General features: G+C 39.6%; 1 protein-coding gene across 3 annotated transcripts; it reads left to right on the forward strand.

The window, feature by feature from the left end:
* Positions 1-305: 305 nt before the first annotated feature.
* Positions 306-24,517, forward strand: rasa2 (RAS p21 protein activator 2). 3 transcript variants are annotated; one of them, XM_052077897.1, is made up of 24 exons: positions 308-683; positions 3,757-3,874; positions 8,053-8,156; positions 8,241-8,335; positions 9,769-9,845; positions 11,579-11,662; positions 12,135-12,207; positions 12,332-12,408; positions 13,646-13,747; positions 15,420-15,573; positions 16,111-16,259; positions 16,445-16,559; positions 16,705-16,779; positions 17,556-17,679; positions 18,113-18,219; positions 18,322-18,405; positions 18,678-18,755; positions 18,838-18,911; positions 19,165-19,271; positions 19,968-20,050; positions 20,201-20,409; positions 20,742-20,845; positions 22,271-22,451; positions 22,538-24,517. In XM_052077897.1, the coding sequence occupies exons 1-24, from the start codon at positions 626-628 to the stop codon at positions 22,566-22,568; spliced, it is 2,463 nt and encodes an 820-aa protein (XP_051933857.1). In that variant the 5' UTR covers positions 308-625; the 3' UTR covers positions 22,569-24,517. The 3 variants fall into 3 exon arrangements, with proteins under 3 accessions (XP_051933858.1, XP_051933857.1, XP_051933859.1); XM_052077898.1 differs by lacking the exon at positions 18,678-18,755 and having other exon boundaries at positions 306-683; XM_052077899.1 differs by lacking the exons at positions 308-683; positions 8,053-8,156; positions 8,241-8,335.
* Positions 24,518-24,554: the final 37 nt, after the last annotated feature.

Genomic DNA, 24,554 nt, shown 5'->3' on the forward strand with positions numbered 1-24,554 from the left:
TTCCCGTCATTCCGATATGCGTTTTATATTTAATATAGTTAAGTGATTCAATTGAAAATCTGATTGTTTTCATGTATGATTAAAGTTCTGTTTTTAGTGTAATTTTCTTAGTTTGTTGTCTAACTTCCCGTTCCTGCTTGCTCGAGGGACAAGACACCGTTTTTTTAAAGGATTTATATGAGGCATTATAATTATGGCAATGTCTCAATTATGGCCAGCAACAAGTGGGGCAAATATCTCGCGTGGCCAGGCAAGAGTGCGTTTGTTAGCAAGCTTAATGTTTGAATATCAACGAGGGCAGAGTTTACATACTGCAGCTGGACGCGTCAAGTGCGAATAGTGTTGGCGACCACGTTGTTGTGACTTTCGGTCGTATTTTGTCTTCAAATAATGACAGTCAATCACGGCGGTCTGCCATGCGAAGACATTAAAAGAAATCCATCAACATTGTACTGGCTCCGCTTGTGGGCTACTTCTCTTCCAAAAGGCAGTTGCTAGTGTGCATGCTGTGTTAGTGAGCCTGACGTAACGCGGCAGTGGGGCTGGTTCTCTCCCACTCTGCCTGCCTGCATTCATAAACGGATATGATAAAGCCGTGCTGAATACACAACGGTCAGCTCTCACCATGGCGGAAGAGGACGACGCGAGGATTCGGATTCTACAGAGCCTGCGTGGTAAAATATGTAAGTTTGGCGGCCAGAGCCGATATATTTTCTCTCCGTGAAACCGAGTGAGTGACCACGGGGAACGAGCTAGCAGTAGCGAGAGGCAAAGCCGGAGGGGCGCGGCGTGCTATCTATCTCCAGTCGGGGGGCAGGAGAGCCTGTTCATCGGCTACTTCTGCCGGCTTCTGTTTATCGCGTCAATGTAGGTGCGGGTGATTTCATTCATGAAACCCGTTCCCATCGATATGTCGGGGCCACGGCAGCTGTTCAAATAATAGCGCATTTGAAAACGGAACTCTGATTGCTTTTATTTGGCCTCTGGTCTTTACTTCAGGTGCTCCGTTGGGCAAATCGCATTTCGAGGCAGCCCTGGTTAACCACCTTTTAAGTTACCATGTCTGGAGCGAGCGTTAGCACTCGTTATTGACAATAATTTGAGCAATCATGTTGAAAGCAAACGACTGACGGATGGCGAGCGGAGAGTCACTCAACCGATTATTTCTAAGTACACCCACTCAATGTTGCCTATGACAGTGTAGTTCACATACACTCCTCTAGTAATAATCTAATAAAATTTTCGACACCCTTGGTATTTTATTTCACAGTATGATACGCTTCTTATAAACGTCCTTCAACGTCTTTACAACACTGTATGTCGATAGTGGAAAGACTGAACAGAAAATGTCAATGTACGGTGGCTGAGAAGTACCGTCTAAGCAAAATGATTGAAGTTGCGTAGACGTGTGTGTGTGTCGTACCATCATTGCAGTGAATTTTTTTTTCACTTGTATATCTTAATAAAATAAAGTTTATATCTAATTTAAAAAAAACAGGCCCAATGAAAAGGGTATGTACAGGAAGTGCAAACCGGCAACTGTCAATGAAACGTGATCATAGTACAGTACTCGATCTGAGAATTTCCGGATACACATGAACCTTTTGCCCCTTTCTTCATAAAAGCACTGGAGAATATATGACGACCATTTGCACACAATCCCATTCCAATTAAAACATTCATTCATTCATTCATCTTCCTAACCGCTTGATCCTCACTAGGGTCGCGGGGGGTGCTGGAGCCTATCCCAGCTGTCTCCGGGCAGTAGGCGGGGGACACCCTGAATCGGTTGCCAGCCAATCGCAGGGCACACAGAAACGAACAACCATTCGCACTCACACTCACACCTAGGGACAATTTAGAGTGTTCAATCAGCCTGCCACGCATGTTTTTTGGAATGTGGGAGGAAACCGGAGCACCCGGAGAAAACCCACGTAGGCCCGGGGAGAACATGCAAACTCCACACAGGGAGGCCGGAGCTGGAATCGAACCCGGAACCTCTGCACTGTGAAGCCGACGTGCTAACCACTGGACTACCGGGCCGCCCCCAACAGTTAAAATTTATTTTTCATGACCAATAAACAAAAAAACAAGGAAAATAGCACTCTATAAAATTGTACTTTATACAAACTTGGTTGAATAGAATGTAAAACATTAAACAGTACGTTATGATAATCATTGTAACGCTTAAAGCTTAAGCGTTAAAACGCCGATAATCATCATTTGTCTGAGGTGTTTCCCAATATGTGGTTTTTAAATACACAGGTGGAATTCTTTTTGTTTTGTTTTTAGTATGTGCTTGTTTTAAATACTTGAGGTGTAATTTTCTATGATGTCTGTTTTTTTTCGGTAAACTTCTGACGGTCATTGCGTTAAACAACATGAAGCCACTTTTTTTTTAAAGAATTGTTCACTATCTTTCAACTGACTTTCAACATCTTTGATGTCTGTCCTATCACATACCTATAATGTTTATATAGACTACATTGACCTTAAATCGTTAAAAGAAAGGCTAAGTCACATAAGCATAGGAGTAAAAAATGAAAGCAAGTGTCAGTTTCACTACTATGAATTAATCCGCTAAGGAGAACAAAATAGAGAAACTATCACCTCATGTAACTCACTTTGCCCTCTTATGAAATGGCACTCTTACACATTGACCCATTGTTCGTTTTCCTCTTTCATACACAATTCTTGAGTGGTTCATTTTCTGTGTATATTTCAGAGGAGCCACTTTACTCTTTGTGGGGGACGTTGTGAAACCAGATGCTCTGCAAAATAATGAATGACTTGAGGAATATCTTAGGTGATGGTTTTTACAGGGTAACGTGTTCGAATGTTGACAAAGGCGCATGACAATCCAAATTGGAATGAAGTGACCTGTTTCCAATCGTTCCTAAACAAACTGTGAACTATAAACTTATTAGTTAACCTTAACATAGTAGATATATTTATGTCTTGATGTGTTTTTATGCAGTTCAGTCTACTGCCCTTATTTTTAGCTGTGTGTCTTTCAATGCACTGGATGTTTGCACTGTGGTTGAGAGAGGGAAGTAATTTCATCTGTGCTGTATGTTGCACATAGAGCATATTTGACAATAAAGCTTGACTTGACTTGACTTAGCTTGTCAACTGACTAACTGGAAGCTTTTCTTAATTACGTCCCCACCGGTGTTTAAGATTAGCGCAAAAGGACCAATTAAGGCTATCTGTTTCTGTCTTTCTAATCCCTTTAGTCCAAATCTGACCTGTTGCGAAGATATTGACAGCATTCTACCTTTTGGTTTTCACCTTTTCATCATCACCTCCACCATCACTGGGAGGTATGCTGGGGCCAGTGACAGGCGCAGCCTGCAATGTACTTTGCATGGTGCTGAGAAGGTGGCTGGCTGTAAGGTCCCCGACCTGCATGTCTCCGTGACCCGGAGCCATGCAGGCCAGATTACAGCTGATCCTACTCACCCTGGACCGAGCCTGTTTGGCCCTCTCTTCATTTGCAGAAGGCTACAGTCTATTTGGACCAGAATCTCCCGCCACATGAACAGCTTCTTCTCATTGTTTTTATGTGTACCAAATTCCACACATTTCATTTCCTGAGAGTTCAATAAATACTCAATTTCCTCCTCTCATACATATCCACGTTTAATACTCACCACCGACATTTTTTTTCCAATTACAGAAAGTAATTCAATAACAAATAATAGAAGTTCATTTGTGATTAGCGGTGATAAGCATGTGCTTCTTAATGTGATGCAGGTGCAGCTAAAAACCTGGGTCCAGTACCAAACCGACAAAGAGATCTTTGTACCTTTTGCACCGTCAGCCTGGATCAGGAAGAGGTGTTCCGAACCAAGGTGTTTGATAAAAGTGGCAGGTAAGTAGGTTAAATTCTGTCTGCTGGAATTTCAAACATTCTCTTGGGTCATGATGTCCATGAGGATTGTGTTTTACATTATTGTTATTTTTACCCTACTTTGTTGTCAACTCTGTAATTGGAGTGTTTAAGCCCCTATTCCACTGGGCGGCGAACATTTGTACCTATTGATGAAGGTAGCACAATGTGCGTTCACATCAGGGTTTGTTGCAGATCACAAATGTTCGCAAAAAGTTTGCTAACCGTTTGCTAGATGTTTGCCAACAATATTAGTGTTTTTCTTGTCGCAAGGGAATTTTGAACATGTCCTTGTAAATATGAGCCACTCAGTGGAATAGGGGCGTTTGTGATTACCAGTACCCTATTTTTCGGACTACAAGTCACTCCGGAGTACAAGTGGCACCAGTCAGAAGATACATCATGAAGAAATAAAAAACATAAAAGCTGCATCGGAGTATCAGTCATATTTTCTTTTTTCTTTTTTTTTTAATAACTGATACTTAGAACATTAAATCTCAGACTTGCATCCAAAATCTGTTCCCTAATCGGGTTCATGGCAGCGAACGAATTCCTGTTGGATTCTAAACTTCCAACAACAAAAAAGTTCATTCTTTTTTTTTTTATTCTTTTTTTTTAAATTAAAATGTCTTAGAATCCTGCATGGCATTATGGCCAAAGGTAGAATCCCAGACGGTTATCACACATTTTACTGTTGTAGTCAGTAAATCATTGTTGTGCAGGATGCCTCATGCGAAAGAAGGGAGCCGAAATGCATCACAAGTATTTGCCGGTCACCAGAAGAACATAGAAGAAATGTAAGTACTAGTAGTTGCCATGGCAAGTTAATGTGTGACATATCGCCATTTTTCCATGCAGCATTCGTCACAACAATGATTTACTATTAACAGAACCAAAACGTGAAACAACCAACCAGTATTCTATCTTTGGCCAAGCGTGATAACAGAGGTTACGTTCAGAAAGTAATGGGAGCAGAGTGCGCTCTGTCTCTTCGAAATCGCCAGTCTCATAATGGTGTAAGGGTGTCAGAGTGAATTTCCGGATGTACCCCTATTTAATAAGCAATTTTGAACTAAAAAGAAAAACCTATTTGTAGTTAGAAACGGAAATATGAAATCCAAACGGAACTTGTTCGCTGCAGTCCACATGGGGAACAGGAATCTTAGGTGTGAGGACGAGCCAAACTAATAGAAAACCTGTGATTTATGGTCCATAAAATACGGTATTATCTGTGTACACTACTCTTTTTTTAGTTTGTCTATTTAGTATTAAAACGTACTGCATATTTTTGTGACATTTTCATACGTCTTGGAAGTTTCCAATGTGTCGTAGGGCAAAACTGAAATACCAGGCAGCAAATGCAAGTTAGCTTGATGTCGCGCATTTCAGAGGCGATATGCTTCACATATTTCAAAATACCACGTTGAAAAGTATTTGAAAACAAAATAATATCAGACATTTAAAAGCAAAGTAAGGAAATAAAAAAGTAGCTTTCTAAAATTACTAAAAGAATGAACTGTACAAGCATTTGAGAAAAATCGATTTTTGCAAATGCTATAAACGACCTTGATCATGAGTGTGTGTCGCGGGGAAAAGCAGTTTGTGACCTGTATTTAAAAACATTGACAGTTGGCGCTGTCTTCACTTCTGTTGGCAGATTCCACATTTTAAAGGAGGGTTACTGCACTGTAATTTTACTTTAATTGAATGTGAAAATCGAATTAGAAAGATGTCAGTTGTCATCATTGTACTCATCGACCACTATGCATTTGTAGTTCAGCTGAACCATGATATTGACCGTAATTGTGGTTTCCAACCTGTAATATTACGAGTGTCTCGAAAATATAGTAGCTGTATGACTTTCACATGCACCCCTCACACCGAGAAAACTTTGAATTTGTTCTTGTGTCCCACTGCAAAACATACTGTAAATGATTGACAAATTCATTTCAGAAACAAAACTTTTTTATGCACGATTATCTAACATCCTTGTCCGGTGTATTTGTATTTAAGGAAGAATGAGTGAATTCATTATAATAATAAGTGCAAGGATGTATAAATGGAACTTGGTTTTGAATACATTTTGAGATTTTGAAGAAATGGTGTCTCGTAGTGATTTGAAAAATTATCCTGAAAAGCTTTATTGTTACAATTCACACAGTTTATCCAGCAGGGATTTACAGAAAAGTGCTGGAGTGCTATTGCACGCCTAATATAACATGGGTCTTCTTTTGCTTGTTCATATCAGCTGGGTTTTTTTCTCTTTTGATTCCCATGCTGGTTAAAAGAATTTTACACTCTCTGAGGAAGTGTGTCCTCCCACGCTCACCCCTGTGATTCTCTCTTCGCTACCTCTGCCTCTGTTAAAGCAGTTAATATTCACTCACCTTCTGTGTACTCTACTTGTTCCTCCCTAGCTCCCGCTCTTGTATTTGCCTACTATTTCTGATTTTCTAGAGTTTGCAAGAAGCTTTTGAATAGTCATACTATATCCTAATTACTTAGAAGACTGTATAACAACATAAGGAATGTTGCATCAGCACTATGTATAATGTGTGTTCATAACGAGGATGGCAACATAGACACGTCTGTGTTTGGTAAAGACTGAGACATGCACACACAATGTGTTGGCCAAACTCAGTACAGTGGTACCTCTACTTACGAAATTAATTGGTTCTGGAAGGAAGATCTTTCCTACAAAATGGTGTAAGTAGAGACAAGTTTTCCTTGTGAATGCCCTAATTCGTTCCATTCCCTAATTCTATGTAGCTATCTACACACATAGACGCGTGTTTGGTCGAAGTGCCTCTTAGCCAATGGGATGCCACGATGATGCTTGGTAATAGCCAATGGCAGGGCAGCTATAAGTATGTTGCGTTCAGGAACTTCGGAGCTGTGAGTAGCAGGCCATTCTGTAGTTTTACCTTTTGTATCTTGAAATTTCTTTCATAACGAGCGGCAATATTTTCCTGTTGAGACATTTCATAACTTTTAAATTTCGTATGAAGAGACGTAAGTACAGGTAACACTGTATAAATAAATAAAAAAGAATGCTGAATCATCAATGGACAGAGTAAAGTTTACTCAGTACGAGTAATTAATATTTAAAGTATAAATTGACTCGACTGAGGATAAGGGGTTTGGAAAATGAATGAATGAATGAATAAATGAAGTTACAACAATGAAGAGAAACTGTTTCAGTGTTTATACAGGAATTTAAATTCTCACTTGGCTTTTTGTGCACCAGGCTACAGGGCTTCTTCACAGGTTTAAAGGACTTCAAGATGGTTTGCGATATTGCCTGGACATACTGTATCAATACTTAATCCCGCAAACAACTGAATCTGTTTGGCACAGGTGGTCCATCTGCAGTCCGCGTAATGTTTAACCTACAATTGGCTGTGTCACATCAAGCCGTCTCGCTTGTGGTCTTGCTTGTGAGGTACAGTAGTTGTGTTGGCGCGATGAAATGGCACACAGATGTTTTGGCTCTCTCTTTGCCAGCTCTTACAAGGATTTTGAATCGTGTCTGTTTTGTTGAGCGCTTTGTTACAGCTGCCGCTGTTGTGAAAGTGCTATATAAATCAGCATGTATTGTATTGTATTGTTTCAATAAAAATTTAAACACTGGGATTATGTCGTAAGATATGGCACAGCCCATTAGCACAACATGCAGCACCTGCACGGTCCGACATCAAGTGTGCAATCATTATTTTGCGAAATATATAATAATTTGTCCATCACCCACCATCCGAATCTTCATGTTGAAATGGCCATTGTAACCAGACTCGGCATTTTGGGGAACTCTTGCCACGTTGCAAACTTTCGTCAAAGTTACGTTCTTCTTTACCACAAACTAGTTGAGACTGAAATGATTATGAACAGTGCCACTGTTGGTAACAGCCAAGCACTTGCTTCCAATTTGCCTCATTTTCATGTTTTTACTCAAAGGCATTTGGCCAGTTAGATGAAGAACTTTCTTAAACACTTTAAAATATGCATTACAATCCCTATTTGTCATGCTCTTCAAGTTGAAGCTAACTGGCCCGTGACTTCGAACACATTGCTTGACGTATTGCACACATTTCTACACATTTATGCTGTTTTTACACCAAAGCTGGACTCATTTTTGTGAACGGATTTTATGCCTTTGCTTACAGCCCTTTCTACGGTGAAGACTTCTACTTTGAGATTCCACGGCCATTCCAGGGTTTATCATTTTATGTTTATGCCAAGAGTGTTTTCCAAAGGGATTTACCAGTTGGTAAGTCACTATATTCTGTACAGTAATCCTAGTTTAGTTATTGTGGAGCTAAGGGTTAAATGCATTTTTGTTTCGCCTTTTCAGGTAAGGTGTCAATTCGAAAGGATGACTTGTGTAAATACAAAGGGAAGGAGCAGTGGTTTAGCCTTCAGCCGGTAGACCCAAACTCGGAGGTTCAGGTAAATGCCTTTCAGGATGTACTGTTGTATGAAGCATTTCATCACATCACATTTGTAATGTGGCTTGTTTTAATTGCAAAATGTTTGCTTTTAATTTGAACACCTCACTCTAAAGCCCCTGGTCATAATTCTTAATGTTGTTTTATGTCATCTTTTTGAAACTGTGGGCCCTTGAGGATTACATTTCGATCACACATCTTGCGCATCGATAGTAAAAGCATACCATACAATGCCACATTAGTGATAAAAAGTTTCCTCCTCGGGACACATCACAGCCCCCTGCACCGCAACTACACAAGGAGGAAGTCACTCATTTGCAACATTTGTAAACATTTCCATTACGGTTTCATAGTCTTGTCATTTTGTTCGTTTGTTTGTTTTTGAAAAGACCATTGTTCTAGATTTTATGGTTTATAGGCCATGCAGGCGAGTTGCTCTGTTTTACGCTCTGTTGTATTTCTGATTCTCAAAGCAAGTGGTTATTGTGGTCTGTACACCACCACGACTGTACTGCTTGTTGTTAACATATTGACTCAAACTGCCATTTACCCACAGCAGACTATTCTGGGTGTCTCCTGCTTCACTGATTCGCTCAGACACACTCAAATCTCAAGGTCCGTTGGAAAGTGATCGAGGTGTTATTTTAATGTTTCCCCTTGGTTTGGAACTTTGGGCCTGAACCCTGGTTGCCGTGTTCGCTCAGATTCAAATAAGTGCATCCATTTTCCAAACCATTTATCCTCTGATAATGAAAATAATGTGAGGAGCAGTTTGAGACAAAGTCACTGTCACATTCACTAAAAGCATTTATCAGTTGAGTCACTAAATTTGCTTTTCATTTAGACTACTTGTTCAAATACTTGGAATGTGCTTAACATTATTATACTTCCTAAGTTTGCTGATGCAATAAAATAACTTCAGAAACGTTAAGTGCTGAGCTGCAGAGACGGTGCATGTGTGTGGGTGTCTTGTTTATCTCGATCTCTCACTCTTATCCTACTCTCTCACTCTTTTTTTTAAAACTTGTTCTCTTGCACCGTGGCACTTCCGAAAGCCTTCACCACATCCGAGTTCTGTGAGTGATGACAAAATCGACAGCTGTGGTGGATCTTATCACACACACTGTACTTTCTGTCACCTTAAATGCTGTGACATGAAACAGGAGGTAGTGTGAAGACACTTAATGAAGGAATAACAACAATTGTTACTAAAATAAAATGAAGAAGGCTTGAAGAGCGGAAAATTAGACTCCTTAAACAATCTACTGTCTGTTTGGTCCGGTCGGTGGATGCAGGTGACATTTGAATAATTGTGTTCATTCTGTTTCATGAACTCGAATAAAAGAAAAGTGAATAAAGTCCAGTGATCCAACACTGAATCATAGGTTGTCATTGTTACTTTTCACCAGCCACTCCTTTCCTCGTTTTTAACAGGGTAAGGTTCATCTAGAGATGAGACTGAATGAAGTGATCACAGACAACGGCTCAGTGGGTCAGCATTTACTTGTGCAGTGAGTATATGCACTCAATACGCTCAACTATGAATAAAATGGTGTTTGTCTTCCAACATTTTGACCACTTCACATAATATTGATATCTGTATAAAGTATTGAATATACCCCACCCCCCTTTGAAATTGTGATATTCGTTTTTTATTGACATTGCCAGTGAGGTATTAACTTCACAATATGTGTATTGTGTTGCGTTTGTAGTTTGCAGTGGTGTACAACTACAAGTGTACTACATCATAAACCTGCAAACTAACTACTGCAATAAAAGCACTGTTAAAACAATGCTTCTCTGACGGTGTCAATCAAATCTTAACACTATATGCAGACGCAGAGTATTCGATTCTGATCATGTATCTTGTGGAAGCGGTCACTGGTTGGTGTGATTTAAAGTCACAGAAAACCTTTGCCAGTTTGATTTGTTTTGTTTTTTTCAATTCAGTAATTGTGCTTTACATTGTGTGGCGTTTAACTCCTTTTGATTAAAATGCATTTTAAGGGGTTATATTTTGACTTATTCAGGAAAAACACCAACATCCTGAATTTCTCCTTTTGCTGATGTTTCTGCGCAACATACTATGAACCTCGTACCCTCATGATAACTGTAACGCATCTTGAATCAAGTATTTAGTGACACGGGAGGTTGATTTGTTGAGAGGCAAGCACTCACTAAACGCATGAGTAAAACTTGGATGCAAGTGAGTCATGGTCAGCCCTCATTCAGTTCTTACATATTGTTTGCACACCCCCTTTTAGAATGCGACTGCAGGGTAATGAGGAGGAAGTGATGGTGCCTGGCGAGAAGCCCGCAAGCGCTGTGATTTTCTGTAGCCGTCATTCTATCACTCAGTTTGTTTGGTTAAAATGTCACCTGCTCTCTGTCACCAATGCGCTTACATTGATGACTGCAGCTGTAAAATAAATATGAGTGAGCTCATAAATTGCACGCATCTGCAAGTCATGCTGTCAGTGACACGAATCGCTGAATATCATAGCGGACAGTACTGCGGTGGTTTTGTCAATTAAGAAATAGACAAAGGAAACTTCGGGGAATAGTGTCATGGTACCAAGGAACGGTGAGCAAAAACAACGCGGCCTTCTCCCCTCTGGCCTCACTTAGTGAGGGGCTGAATTCATTCTTACTCCCCAGTGACCCCTGCTTAGCAGCCACATCCTGTTTAGGGTTCCTACAGTGTCTGTTTGTTTTCACCTGAAACACCTGTGAAAGAAATCATGGTCCCTGAGCAACACGGGTCATGCATAAGGGCAAAGCGATCTCCTTAATTGTCGAACATGCACTTTATCAATGAATGCCCTTTTTATATGATTCATAATCTGGGTACACCTATACAATAACGGTGCCCTCGTAAGGATTTCATAAATATAGTATTAATTTTAAAGGAGGAAAAAAAAGGAAATTCCACATGACTTTCTTGAAAATGATCTAGTTTGTGAAATCTCCATTGCCACTGTCACCTTAATCATCTCCCATTCCTAACTGTAAAAGGGAACTTTATTCTACAGAAATCTTACTTAAACTGTCGTTTATTTGAAACAACACAAGTGGGCAAAGCCATAGAGCTCGATGTGGGATCACTAAAAAGAAGGTTACTCTTGCTTGCTGTTTCATGGAGTGAGTTCAACCCTGAATAATGTGTTGACAAAGTAGTAGTCAATAGCCAATATAATACATTTTTGGGCATGTCTTAACTGCATTTTCTTTGTGCTATCTGCAGAATAATAGAGTGCCAGGGACTGCCGCTAATCAGTGGACAAATCTGTGACCCTTATGCCACTGTGTCACTAGTTGGACCTGCCAGGTAACTTTTATCAGAATATTTGTGAAAAGACTCATATTTATTTTCGCTATTTTCAAACATGTCATGCTTGCACCAAAATACCCCAAGGCCCCAGAATTACAGCACCCTTTTTAGAGCCTCGTTGAGATTATCCGACCAGACCACCCACATTGTGATCAATGAATGTGTTAAATGATTGATTTTCAATTTTTTTGTGGGTTCTGTCACAGATTAAAAACATATCTTAAGAAAAGAAAAACTGGTGTGTACTAGCTAGGCCTTTGGCTTTCTTTGCATGAAATTTTTGAAATGTAGAACTTGCCAGTTCATGGCCGCTTCACTCTTTTCATCTCTTCTTAAAGTGTCGCTATAGAGTCTAAAATGTAACAAAAAAATGCATGGTAGAAAATGTTAAAAAATGTCATCAGTACTTTTTTGGAGAAAGTACGTGTTATTAATGACATTTTTTATTTTATTTAACTTTTCTCTTCAGGTCTGACCAAAAGAAAACAAAGGTCAAGAAGAAAACCAGCAACCCTCTTTTCGAAGAGACTTTCTTCTTTGAGGTAAATTTGGAAAGTTTTAGAACCCATTCCCATCACAGCAATGCAATGTTCCAGTTATGATTTTTTTTTTTTTTTTTTTGAATAAGTAAGTTGAAGTTTAATAAAAATACACTTTCATTTTCAGGTCACACGGTCTAGCAGTTACTCCAAAAAATCTCATTTCCAAGTGGAGGAAGAAGACATCGAAAAGCTCGAGCTCAAGTTAGTTCATTTTTAACATTTGTATTTCCTCCCAAAATAAAAGGATTTCCTACCAAGTACAGTACATTACAAAACGTATTGAAGTACAAAAAGAGAGTGTTTGCATCAAGCATGAACTGTGCTGATAGAGGGCCTTGGTTTCTGGTTAAGGATATGTGGGGCTTCAATCCCAATGGACTCATAGCACATGGGGTAAGACTAGACTAATTCAAAGGTAAACCTTGCACGTTTTTGAGGTTTGGATTTGAAGTGAACTGTTGCATGGTTATTCGATTGGCTTTTATCAACCAAGACAAAAAGCACTTGTTGAAACCGCCATTTCATATTTTTTAAAAGGAACTTCGACTGAAATGACACGTTTGCGCCATATGATTTATTTGATTGTTAGCAACATAACTACAAGTTAACATTTTTGAAAATAATTTCCAATGTAATACATTAGGTAGAAATTTAATTTACATGTACCCCGCCTGCCATTGTTTTTTACATCACTCTTTGGCAAGCAAAGCTAAACTATTGCGAATTACTTCTAGCATCGGTGAAAAGGAATCGCAACGCCCTACTGCGAAGCTTTATGATATAATTTTCCGTCAAACGGGAATGCACAAAGTAAGATAAGCTTCCAAAGCTTTCCTCAGGAAAGGAAGTTAAGAAAACAGTGAGAGGATGCAGTTGGAAGAGTCCGCCTCTGCACCGTAAAGTCTTGCGGCTCTATTGGCTATTATCTCAGAAAGATGCACGAAAATGACAAAGACAATGCTAGAGGGCACACCACCTCGGCGACCATTCGCATCGGCCTCATCTTGGTATAAAGAAGTCAAAAGCCACATAGCGAGGCATTCAGACTCCTATTCACGATGATAGAGGTCGTTCACAGTTGTTGAGCCTCGCCCGGCAGAGAGCAGCACTATGGTCAGCAACCATTGTACGTCACTACTCGGAATGCATTGCGACATAACCAAAAATGGCGTGTACATGCAAATAAAGTTTCTTCAAAGTGTATTTCAAACTGGAAATTATCTTGAAAATATTGTCTTACGGTTATATTACGAACAACCAAATTAATCATATGGCGCAAACATGTCATTACAGTCGGGGTTACTTTTGGGGCTTTGAATTTTTATCTATTGACTTGTGGGTTGCGTCTTTGTGATGAACACGAGCAGGATCTTGCGTACTATAATTTGCCTCTACCGTATTTGGCATATGTCCGTACATGAATCCTGTACCTTTGCAGAGTTGATTTATGGAATAATGAGAATCTGGCTCAAGATGTGTTTCTGGGGGAAACACGGGTGCCTGTCAAGATCCTGCGAAATGACCACATCCACAAAGCGTGGTAAGGACATTGCAGAACAGAAGTACTCTACATGTTAAAGGATGATATTGTTTACATTCTGCTGTCAACATTTCCCACATTGAGACCCAGCATGTCTCAACAGTAGCTTTTCTAGCAGGTTCTAAGGTCCCGGTGTTGTTTGTTCAGGAGACCCAAGCTTGTGTGTCCCCTTTGAGTAATTACATAATTCAAACACAGCTGTGGGCTGAAAGGTTTTGTCTCAAAGGTGCTGACATACATGCCGTCTTTAATACAGTTGAATGGAAAGATGCTGTTTACTGTTTAATTTGTTTACACCTCTACAGGTTGTATTAATTACATACAGATAGGAAGTTAAAAAAACAAAAAAATGTCTGACATCTGCCACAGTTGCCTTGGTGATAAAGCAGGATTAACCAAGCAGCACCAACACCACATAAAACCAATGAATCATAAGTCTTTGGGTTGTGAGTATCATTTTAAATATAAGCTGTGTGCATGCTGCAGCCAAATAGTGTGCTCGTCACAACTTTGAAAAACACATGAAAAGTGGGCTCATGAAATGCGTATTAATAATAATAATAATGTCATTGTCGTCAAGTGCTGTTGACATGGCAGGGGAAGGGCCTGCAGCAGAACTTTAAAAAACAAAGAGAGAGAGAGAGAGAGAGAGAAAGAGAAGCTCTCTTCATTTTAAGATGGCATGAGCTTTTTGTGACTCCCGTGTTTTCTTATCTGTCTGACAAGGGTTCAAATGTGTAAGATTTCCTTCCTCCTTTGTCAATCTGTGCAATGTGTGGATGTGCCAGTCTCCCTACCGTCCTCGTTCGGCTGTGGTTCTTTACAAATACGTACATATTTTACAGACCTGTCATGCCACCACCCATGGCAATAGGAAATTGAAAGTGGCTCTCATAGTCTATAACAATGTGAATGACACACGCATGCACAAATTTGTTATTGCTCAAGACTGGGATTTTTTTTTAACAATGTTCACAAGTATGTCACTCACTCTGTCCGTGAAAAGGAAAAAAGCAAGCTAAATTTTTCATTGACCGGCACAAGAGTAAATCCATTTTATTCATATAGCCTTTCTCACAGTGCACTCACTAAGTGCTTCAAATGGTTAAAATTACATCACATTGGCTGCCTGTTTTTAACAAATGAGTCATCTATAGCACACCGACAGGACATTAATCGTTTTTTCATAGCAATTTTTATGAGCAGCTGATATCAAATACATGGAGCATAGGTTAGTTAGTCCCCTGCAAATGAGATTTTACTTTCATTTTAATGTCTTGGACAGCTTAAGCATATGAAAGCTGTCCGCGGGGCAGGGTACTTCTTACAGATCGGCAGTCAGTCACATTGTTCCCGTATCAGAAAATGTTATTTCTTGGACAGAGCTGATCCTTTGGATGTGTTAGATGTTAATCATATTGCACAATGACTCATAAGCCATGAATGCTAATACATTATATATGTGTTCAAGTGTGACGAATCCCGTTAATCATCCAGTCTCTTTCTTACCTGTTTTTCTATTTTGCGAAATCTCTGCGATGTTCTGTGTCAACATGTTGAGGCTCCTGACCTCTAAGCCCACCACATAAAGCTTTGTGATTTGAAGACTGATAATACAGTGGAGTGGTTAGTAGTCATATAATAACAAACAAAGTATCTCTGGTTTTATTAGGTACCTTCTTCAACCTAAAGGGAACGGAAGCAAGTCAAAATCTGATGATTTGGGATCGTTGCTGTTAAAACTGGCCTACGTAGAGGACACAGTGCTGCCATCTGCCTGCTACATACAACTCTGCAATTTGCTGCTCAAATCTCCGGATGTGAAGGTAGGATCATGTAAAGCCTTGTTTGGGACAAGTTACTTTCAATATTGAATAAATGTCATATTACTCAGGATTTACATGTATAAGTTCCATTACAGTCTGTAGAATAAGAAGTGACTTCTTACTCTTAAGTTATAGCTCTCAGTTGATTGTAATTCCTCATGTAGTGGAGGGAGGGGCACAAAAAGCTAGAGTCTAATGAGGTCTATATTGCATTTGAAATAGTGGTTGCCATGAATATGTGAATTACAATAATGTAAGAATGTAGAATACAATACATATGTATTTACATAACGCTTTCACACAGCTGTAACGAAGCTTTTTGCACAACAGTTAAGATAATATAACAACACATAACACCGTCATCTTAACCACTTTTCCGGCATACGCTCGATACTTAAACAACCCAAACCTTTACACCACATGACACAAACGCTTTACATCACCAATTCTCTCTACCGAAGACTGCGCCATACACTAAATCATTGTATTGCCTTTATTCCCCTCCCACCTTCTTCACATCCTCTTCCATCCTTTCAGCCCATCTCTGCATCATCAGCACATATCCTGGGGGACATTTGCCGAGAGCGATACGAAGGCGTTCTGCCCATGGTTCGACTGCTGCTGCATCATAATCGCTTTGTGCCTTTTGTCTCTGCTGTGGCAGCATTGGAGTTGGACAACACTCAGTGAGAACTTTGCACATTTACAGCATGGTGATTCAGTATCTTTTAGTACTGTTCCAGGGACCTCAAAACTACAAGGGAAATTCCGGGGTTCAGTTTTTGAATGTTTCACTCATCGAGATGCATTCATTAGCCCAACACAACTCTGGAAAACAATGTGAAAATTGCAATCATTCTTGTCTATACAGGGAGGCAAACACTATCTTCCGTGGCAACTCACTGGCAACACGTTGCATTGATGACATGATGAAGATTGTGGGAAAGAATTACCTCGCCGTTACGCTGAAGCCCGTCATAGATGAGGTACAAGAAAATACAAAGTAGGAGGTGAAGCTGTCACTGAGTAGTCATTTTTTTGTACTTCGGTTGAAAACAGTTGTAATGTTTAGAACAATTTATTTGACCATTTTTGTTCTACTCTCTCAAATAGTTCTTGTTCCTTTCATAGATCTGTGAGTCCAATAAAACATGTGAGATTGACCCCAATAAACTAAAAGAAGGGGACAATGTGGAAGTCAACAAGGTATGTAAATATTTACTTGTCTTATTTTATTCATTTGTTTATTTATTGATTTCATTGGGACCGTGCACATTGATCGACAAATGAATAAACAGGGTAAATGCGCTGGACTTAGCATAAATTGCTACTTTTCTCCCATAGTCCCATGGCAGGTTTCTTAACATAAACAGTTGACATAAAATAACGAAATAATACAACACAACACATAACATAAAACATGGACACTCCACTCATGCAATCTGAGCCAATTTTCCTGCATACGCTTTGTCGTTTGAAGCAGTTCTCGATGAAAGAGGAGAGAATCAAAGTGTCTTTTCACCAGTCGATCAGAGTCAGTCTAATAGACTTTGTGATGTTCAAGGTAACATACAAAGGTATCCGTTTGTCGCAAATGACGATGAGTGCCAAACGGCAAGCGAGACAAACAGTAAGATAATAAGGAAATATGGTTCCCCTCTGTGAACCGTCATCTTATTGTGGTGGATGGGTTTGTGTTGTCCCACTGACCCTCGAAGCTAAGTTGTCTGGGGCTTTATGCGCCTGGCAGGGTGAGGGACCAGGCAAAGCACGGCTCAAACAACCCTTACAATGTTTTCATCTAGTATCAAATGTTTTCCTTTTCCCGGACGCGAGTCAGTGCCCTCGAAGACGAGCACCTGGTGTCCGGAGACTATTCTCAAAGGATAATAACGGTTTTCTTTGCATGAGTGCTCATTGCTAGTCTACCACTCACTATCATTTGTCAACAAAATCACACATATGTGTCCTTGTCTCTATAGGAGAACCTCCAGGTTTATGTCCAGAAAGTCTTCTCCTCAATCACTCAGTCAAATGCCAACTGCCCTCCATCAATGTGTGCCGTCTTCAGGTCATTGAGACACTTGGCCTGCAAGCGTTTTCCAGGTCTGTCTGTCTTGACACCCTTCTAAACTGCTACAAAACTATTCCAGTGAAAGCAAGGCATATCGTAACTATGTCAAATCAGAATCTAATTACAAAAAGTACCACGAATTACATTTTCAGTTTCATATGGTGTCTCAAATCGCTCAACATGGTTGTTTAACTCATTCACTCCAAAAGACGTTGTTAGACGTCTTTTCAGACTTGGTTTAGAATTGGCTGGTACTGAATGAGTTGTTGACACAATTACCAACAAGCTGTATGAACTTCTAATCGTGACAATTGTTTGTAGTCATAAATAAATAAACTAAAGGTGACTTTTGACAACACTTGGACACCTAATGTTTACATTGTGTTTAGCCCAAGAAAAAAAAATACTAATGCAATTACGATGATCAGTTAAGTTGTTTTGGAAACTGGTGTTGTCTCTCACCAGCTGACCCTCATGTCCAGTACTCTGCTGTGAGCAGCTTTGTGTTCTTGCGCTTCTTTGCTGTTGCCGTTTTATCGCCACACTCTTACCAGCTCCGTTCACATCATCCTGTAAGTTCACGGCACCAGTATTGTTCATGCCCATCTAATGGGTGGACTAAAAATACAAAGATACTTTTTATTCAATTTTTTTTTTGTTATGTTTTATTCTAGGATCCCGACATCTCTCGTACGCTCACTCTCATCTCAAAAACCATCCAGACTCTGGGCAGCTGGGGCAGTTTGTCCAAAAAATTGGTAAGCTGCATTGTTGTATTGTGATTAGACACTCATTAAAATAAAACTCAGTCGTAAAGTTTAGAGGCAACATTGAGGGTCTTCAAAGTAAAAGGAGAACTCGAATTAGGGTTGTTGTTGTTGTTCCAGTGGCCTGAGCATAGATGTAAGAAAGATCGAATACTGTTGAAATTAAACTGGAAAAAATGGAAATGACAATATTACATTTAATACACAATAACATTTTTTTTATCACCCAATCACGTGATATTTTTACCCCCCCCCCCCTTCAGTCTAGTTTCAAAGAATCATACATGTATGACTTCTTCAAATCATTCCAAGAAGATAAGTGCATTGAAAAAGTAAAAAAGGTATTATATTCATCTTTTTAGTCATTGTCAAGATTATTTTTAATAGTCTCAAAACTACATTTTGTCCTCCTCCTGTGTGTAGTTTCTTGATGAAATATCTTCGAATGTCGGCAAAGAGTCGAGTGGCTTGGAAGATGCCGTAGTTCTGAAGGAGGGGTAAGTGTTCTTTCTAAAACTGAGGAGCCAGGCGGCCTGACAGAGATTCCGGAGCTGGTTTTGGCTTGATCGTTAATTTAAATAATTGTATTTCAATTGTAAATTGACCTTTCGAAATGTATTCTAATGTAGCCTCTTGACTTTGGAAAAAAGTTGACATCTGTGAATCTGGATGTGCAATTGTAGTCCAAGTTGAAAGAAGCGGCATATGTGGGTGAATTGGAAGTGAAAGGGCATGCTGGTGACTCTTTAGGGAAGTACAGAAACGGGCGCAGGGGAGAAAACGCCTTGGCAAGAAAAACTTCAAAAAGCGATGGCTTCGAGTGACAAACAGAGAGCTTTCCTATCACAAACATAAAGGTGAGCGAGCAATATTATTCATCCTTACCTGAAAGGTTTAATCTCGGTCTAGTCCGACATCATTTTATGTTGCCGTTTAGGACAAATCAACTTTCGTGTGACCAAAATTGCCAAATGTCTTCACTTGTAATAACTTTTTGACATGATCAAACCCTCTCTTCAAATAAATTGTTCCGCAAACTTTTCATCCATCGATTTGTCGGATGCATGTCATAGTATGATAAGTCAAGTATACATTTATATAGTTTTGTAATCTTCTAATGGCCCTCTGAGGCAAACTAAAAGTGCAATGAGGCCGTGGGGGGCGGGGAGGAGTTTCTTCATCGTCAACTCAACCCATCGATTAGCGCTTCGTCAAGATTGTCGTTCCTAGTATTACCAGCAGATGGCATCAAATTGGGCTTGCAGTATCTGAGACAGAAAGGTGGATTAAATGTTTATTATTACGGTCTAGTATACTGTTTTGGTCAGCTATGTTTATTTTGTTTCCATGCACACAGGATGAAGGTTATATGAAAATGTGATTGTTGTAAATTTAAAAAAAGGAAAGAAAATGGCTAAAAACAATAATTTGTCAACATTTTGGTTTTAAAAAAAAACAAATTGACTTCAATTGTGAAAAGAGATAAAAACAAATGTGAGTTTTGAAATCCATTGCTGCCATATTTTGCCCTGACAATGAATTCTGCATTTTAGGGAAAGAGGCCGTCTGTATCATCAATGTGAAAAATATCCAGGCAGTGGAGAAACTTGACGAAAGTGCCTTCAACCGGAAAAATGTAAGCAGGGTTCCCCTCCGACTTCAAAGGATTGTTGTGGCTTCTTATTTGCTTAAACAAGCGACAGTTGCTCATAAAGGCAAATTATTTGTTTATTTTATTTTCTTTTACCAATGTGACTTCAGAATGGAACTGTATCTGGTGTGTCAGATGTTTCAGGTAGTTCATGCGGAGAAGCAGCTGTACGTGCAGGCAAGAAATTGTGTGGAAGCCTGTGAGTGGCTGGATGTCCTGGGCCAGGTCAGTCGCTGTAATGAGGGCCGTTTGGCCAATTTTCATCCATCCACCTACACCGGCGGCTCCTGGCAGTGCTGTAAAAGCCAAAGTAGCAGCTCGCCAGGCTGTAAACCCTGCACCATGTGAGTCTTTCTCCACATCACCAAAAAGTCAACCGATCGACCCACTCTTGCCTAGCTATGTTTTGTTGTTTACACCAGTAAGATCAAAACAAACACTCAGGAAAAATGTTTATGACTGTGTGAATTTCTTTGAATTATTTTGGGCGAGAAAGCAGTATACGGTGTTAGAATGGGTTCATTAGATCTTTGTTTTGAGACGTCGAAGAGAAAAATGGCCACAGCTTTTGTTCCAATGATGGCCAATGATCTCAACAAATTTCGGTAGAGTCGTTGTTTCTCAGCTTGGCGCTCCCATCATCACATCTCTCTCAACTTGTCCTCTACTCTTTCAGCAACATGCAGGCCAACCTGCAGCTGGACATCGACTGTGATCGGGAAACAGAAAGGATTTTCTCTCTCCTCTCTGCTAATGACACCAACTTGCAGAACATGGAGGGTTAGTATCTAATCTTCCAAAAAAAAAAAATCAATTCACTCTTCCTGGAGTACTGACACGCCATCAGCGACTATATTCTCTGTAAAAATGCAGGAACGTTGGTTGGGATCAGCGGTTATAAGGAGAAAAAGAAAAACTTGATGTTCTCAGGGGTGGTATAAGTATAAAAAGCACAATGAAAAACATTAAAGCACTCTAGGAGAGTTGATGCATGTGCGAATTGAATTGCTTGACTTTAGATTTTAAAAGCAAAAACTCAAGCTGTTCACGTCCAATGAATACCTCTAAATGTTACAAAGATAGTGGTGACATGCCAGAGGTTAAAAATAAACAGCTAAATTTGCCCCAAACTGCATAAACTAATGTACATTTTAGAACGATGTTAAAAGGCCTTTTTACAATGAACAAGACACGGGGGGTGGATCATTCAAAGCCCTTCTGCAGCATTAGAGGTTGATGTCATAGTTCATAGTGACGGATGGATCATCATGACTTTCAAAAACGTGAGTCTCTCCTTCAGAGAAATTGGAAATAAAGCCAAAAAAAAAAGATGCTTGCATGGGCTACCAGTGGAATGCTGGTAGAATGTGTGACGGACTGATGAATCAAAACTGGAAATCTTTGGTTCATCACACAGGATTTTTGTTTGCCTTCAGGTAGTTGAGAGGATGGAGGATGGTAGCTCCATGCGTAACAGCAGCTGTCACACATGGAGAAGGGAGCGTGATGTTCCAAGACTATTTTGCTCTTTATGTAATAAGAACAAGATTTTGAGCTTGAATACATGTTATGGCCAGCACAGTCTGAGCTGGTTTGGAATGAACTACAGCATACCAATGAGCCAAAGCAAAGCAACAAGTGCCACACATTTATGAGAACCTCTGCAACCGTTATGCATGTCTCACTACAATGTGACCCGTGATAAAAATGAATTTAACACCACTACTGAGTCTAAATTCTCCATAGGTATGAGTAGTTGTACACTACAAATTGGTGTGTTGAATTGACTCAAATGTATTTCCTCGGGTGGTTGGACACAATAAAATCATCTGGATCCAGGCACATTTTTTTAAGTAGATCTATAGCTGATTCAATTTCATGCAACCACTTGACAAAATAAAATTGAGTAAATTCCAAACTTGGGTTTAGTCTATATGTATGTGTCCTACATTTGACTGGCAAGCCATGGTGCATCCTTCCTCTTGATCACGATGGCGTGACTCTGAACATGACAAATGGCATCAAATGGGTGGATTGTGTTTCACCATTTTCAAACAAACCAAGCTTGGCGCACGCTCACGTTTTAGGAGAGCAGACTACTACTACTACTACTACTATATAATGGCCTGTTCTGAGTTGCCAAAGCCAATTTAAATGCTCACCTTTGAAAAGTACAATCTGTAACATTGTGTGTAATCTGCTTAGATGCATGTGCCAGTTTGGCAGTATACCAGGGCCCTCAGCGAGAGCAGGAGGAGTACTCCAAGTTTACCATTCAGGAACCCAAAGAGACCTTTCAGACGCTCAAACAGCTCCGAAACATCATGGTGGAGCTTCAGCGGCAACATGAGATGCGAAATGACACCACGGCGCAGTACGGCAGTTTGTGAGTATTCGCCACCTGACTGTTCCCTCTTCAAAAAAAAAAAAAAAAACAACAACTCTTCTTATACAATACTGTTTGTTTTGCAGGGACAACCCAATAGTGGGAAAAACCTCCTAGACGGGCGAGGCGTTTACACCAGCGAGAAGACGCCAGTGACACAAGTGAATGTTCTTCGGGAGTCCCAATGAAGGAAGCCAACACTTGTCCCGAAGAAGAAGAAGCTTTCACATCTTTGACATCCTAAACCCAGGAAGTTAACTTGTTCATTCCTCCGAGCAGAACTAGATGGACCCCCTTTTTTATTTTACCGTCTTCATGCCATATGTCATACCCCCCGCCCCTACCCTCGCCTTGTAGTTCTTTTATAAAGAGCTGCCTTCATAGTTCATGTCCACAGCTGTGTGAGTAGGCTGCTATTTTAATTTGTATTCACTCAGTTTTAGAAGAATGGCTGTGAGGATGGACCATCCTAAACACTATGATGGAAAAAGCCAATCTGCCTTTCTTTGGATGTTCTTTCGCATGACATGCTGAGGGAGTAAATAATGCAAAAGCACTTTAAATATTTCTCCAAATGAGAAACCAATTTCTAGATACTTCGTGTATCAGAGTTCCCCATTTTGATCAGTTACATGATCCCGATTTTGTTTTCAACTCTGTATAGTAACATTTCTAGCTGGTTGATTTTATATATATTTTATTCTTGACCAAAGACAATTTCATAGCTTTGACTTGAAAAACAAAATTAATGTATTTTGAATACAACTATTTTGAAAGTGGAACGAAATGTAAGATCTATATATTTGTTTAATATGTATGTTTTAATAACATATGCTTTACTTTTTCATTACCTGTGGCAGGCAGATTGCATGGATATAATTTTTTTTTTTTTTTTTACCTGTTTGTGGCTCATATTGGTACGAGAGCACAAGTACATCTTAACAGGTGACTACACATGATGAAGGAAATCAAACTATTTATGAACATGACCGCAAAAGATCTCAGTAATCAACGCATTTCTTTTGGGCACCACTGGAAGAATCTGTTCATGGCACTGCTACAAATTGACTGCCACAACAGACTAAAATCCACAAAAGCAACCAAATCGTGATATTTAAAAGCACATAATTTTTCTAAACCAAAAGGCTCAACTTCTTGATATCTTTTTATACAGCATTCTTCTAATACAATTTGTGTGAGCAGCATCAGTGAGCCATTCCATCATATTCTCTTATGGCCTAGTTTGATTGAAAATCACCTTTCTTGGTGGTGGTCCGTCATTTCTTTCTAATATGTCTTTGACGTTTAATGCAAAAAAAAAAGATATTTTATGTCACCCACTCCTCCTTTTTTATGCTATTGATGTTCTGCTAGTACAACGCCTTTTCAACTCTTTTTGCAGGCTGTGTTTTCCAGATTTAAAGAGAAAACCTGACTATTGAGACCATAACATTTCAATCTCAGCCACACTGTATTAATGCACATTGATGCTTCTGTAGTTTTAAGAAGGGAACCGTTATCTAGTGGCTGGTCTCCTTGTGTGCGATAGTGAAACGTGAAATTGTGCATTTCTGTTGTGTTCCTGTCAGTCCATATTAGGTACAGTATGATTTGATTAAAATAACATGCCTGTCACTTTCCTCTTAAGGTCAGTCTGTGGATGAAAACATGGCAGCTGTCATTTTTGCCATGTGCATAAGAATATTAAAAGGGAAAAAAACCTATAAACTGCCAAAATAAATCCAGATGGCACTAACGTCCATATCTGTTGTATGTTTTGTGTTCCAGAGAGACAAAACAAAGTCCTCTTGCATTTGTGACAGAACCAAAAATAATAATAATTTTAAAGCACGTTGCTGTGAATTGAAAGATTACTGCTATTAAATACGTACATTTTTTTCTGTGCCATTTGGCGTTTGTTGGGATGTAGGTCACTTCTCAAGGTACAGGGCGTTGCTTCTGAATGTCTCCATAAATGTCCTTTTTACACACAAATGTTTTATTTTCTATACTTGGTATTTTTGTGTCAGTTTAAATAAATGTAAAATAAACATTCTGCCAAAGCCTCTCTTGCTTGTGGAACTTTCCCGGATGTGCATCTAC

This window comes from Hippocampus zosterae, chromosome 10 (assembly GCF_025434085.1).
Source record: "Hippocampus zosterae strain Florida chromosome 10, ASM2543408v3, whole genome shotgun sequence".
In the NCBI taxonomy this organism is placed as follows: Eukaryota; Metazoa; Chordata; class Actinopteri; order Syngnathiformes; family Syngnathidae; genus Hippocampus; species Hippocampus zosterae.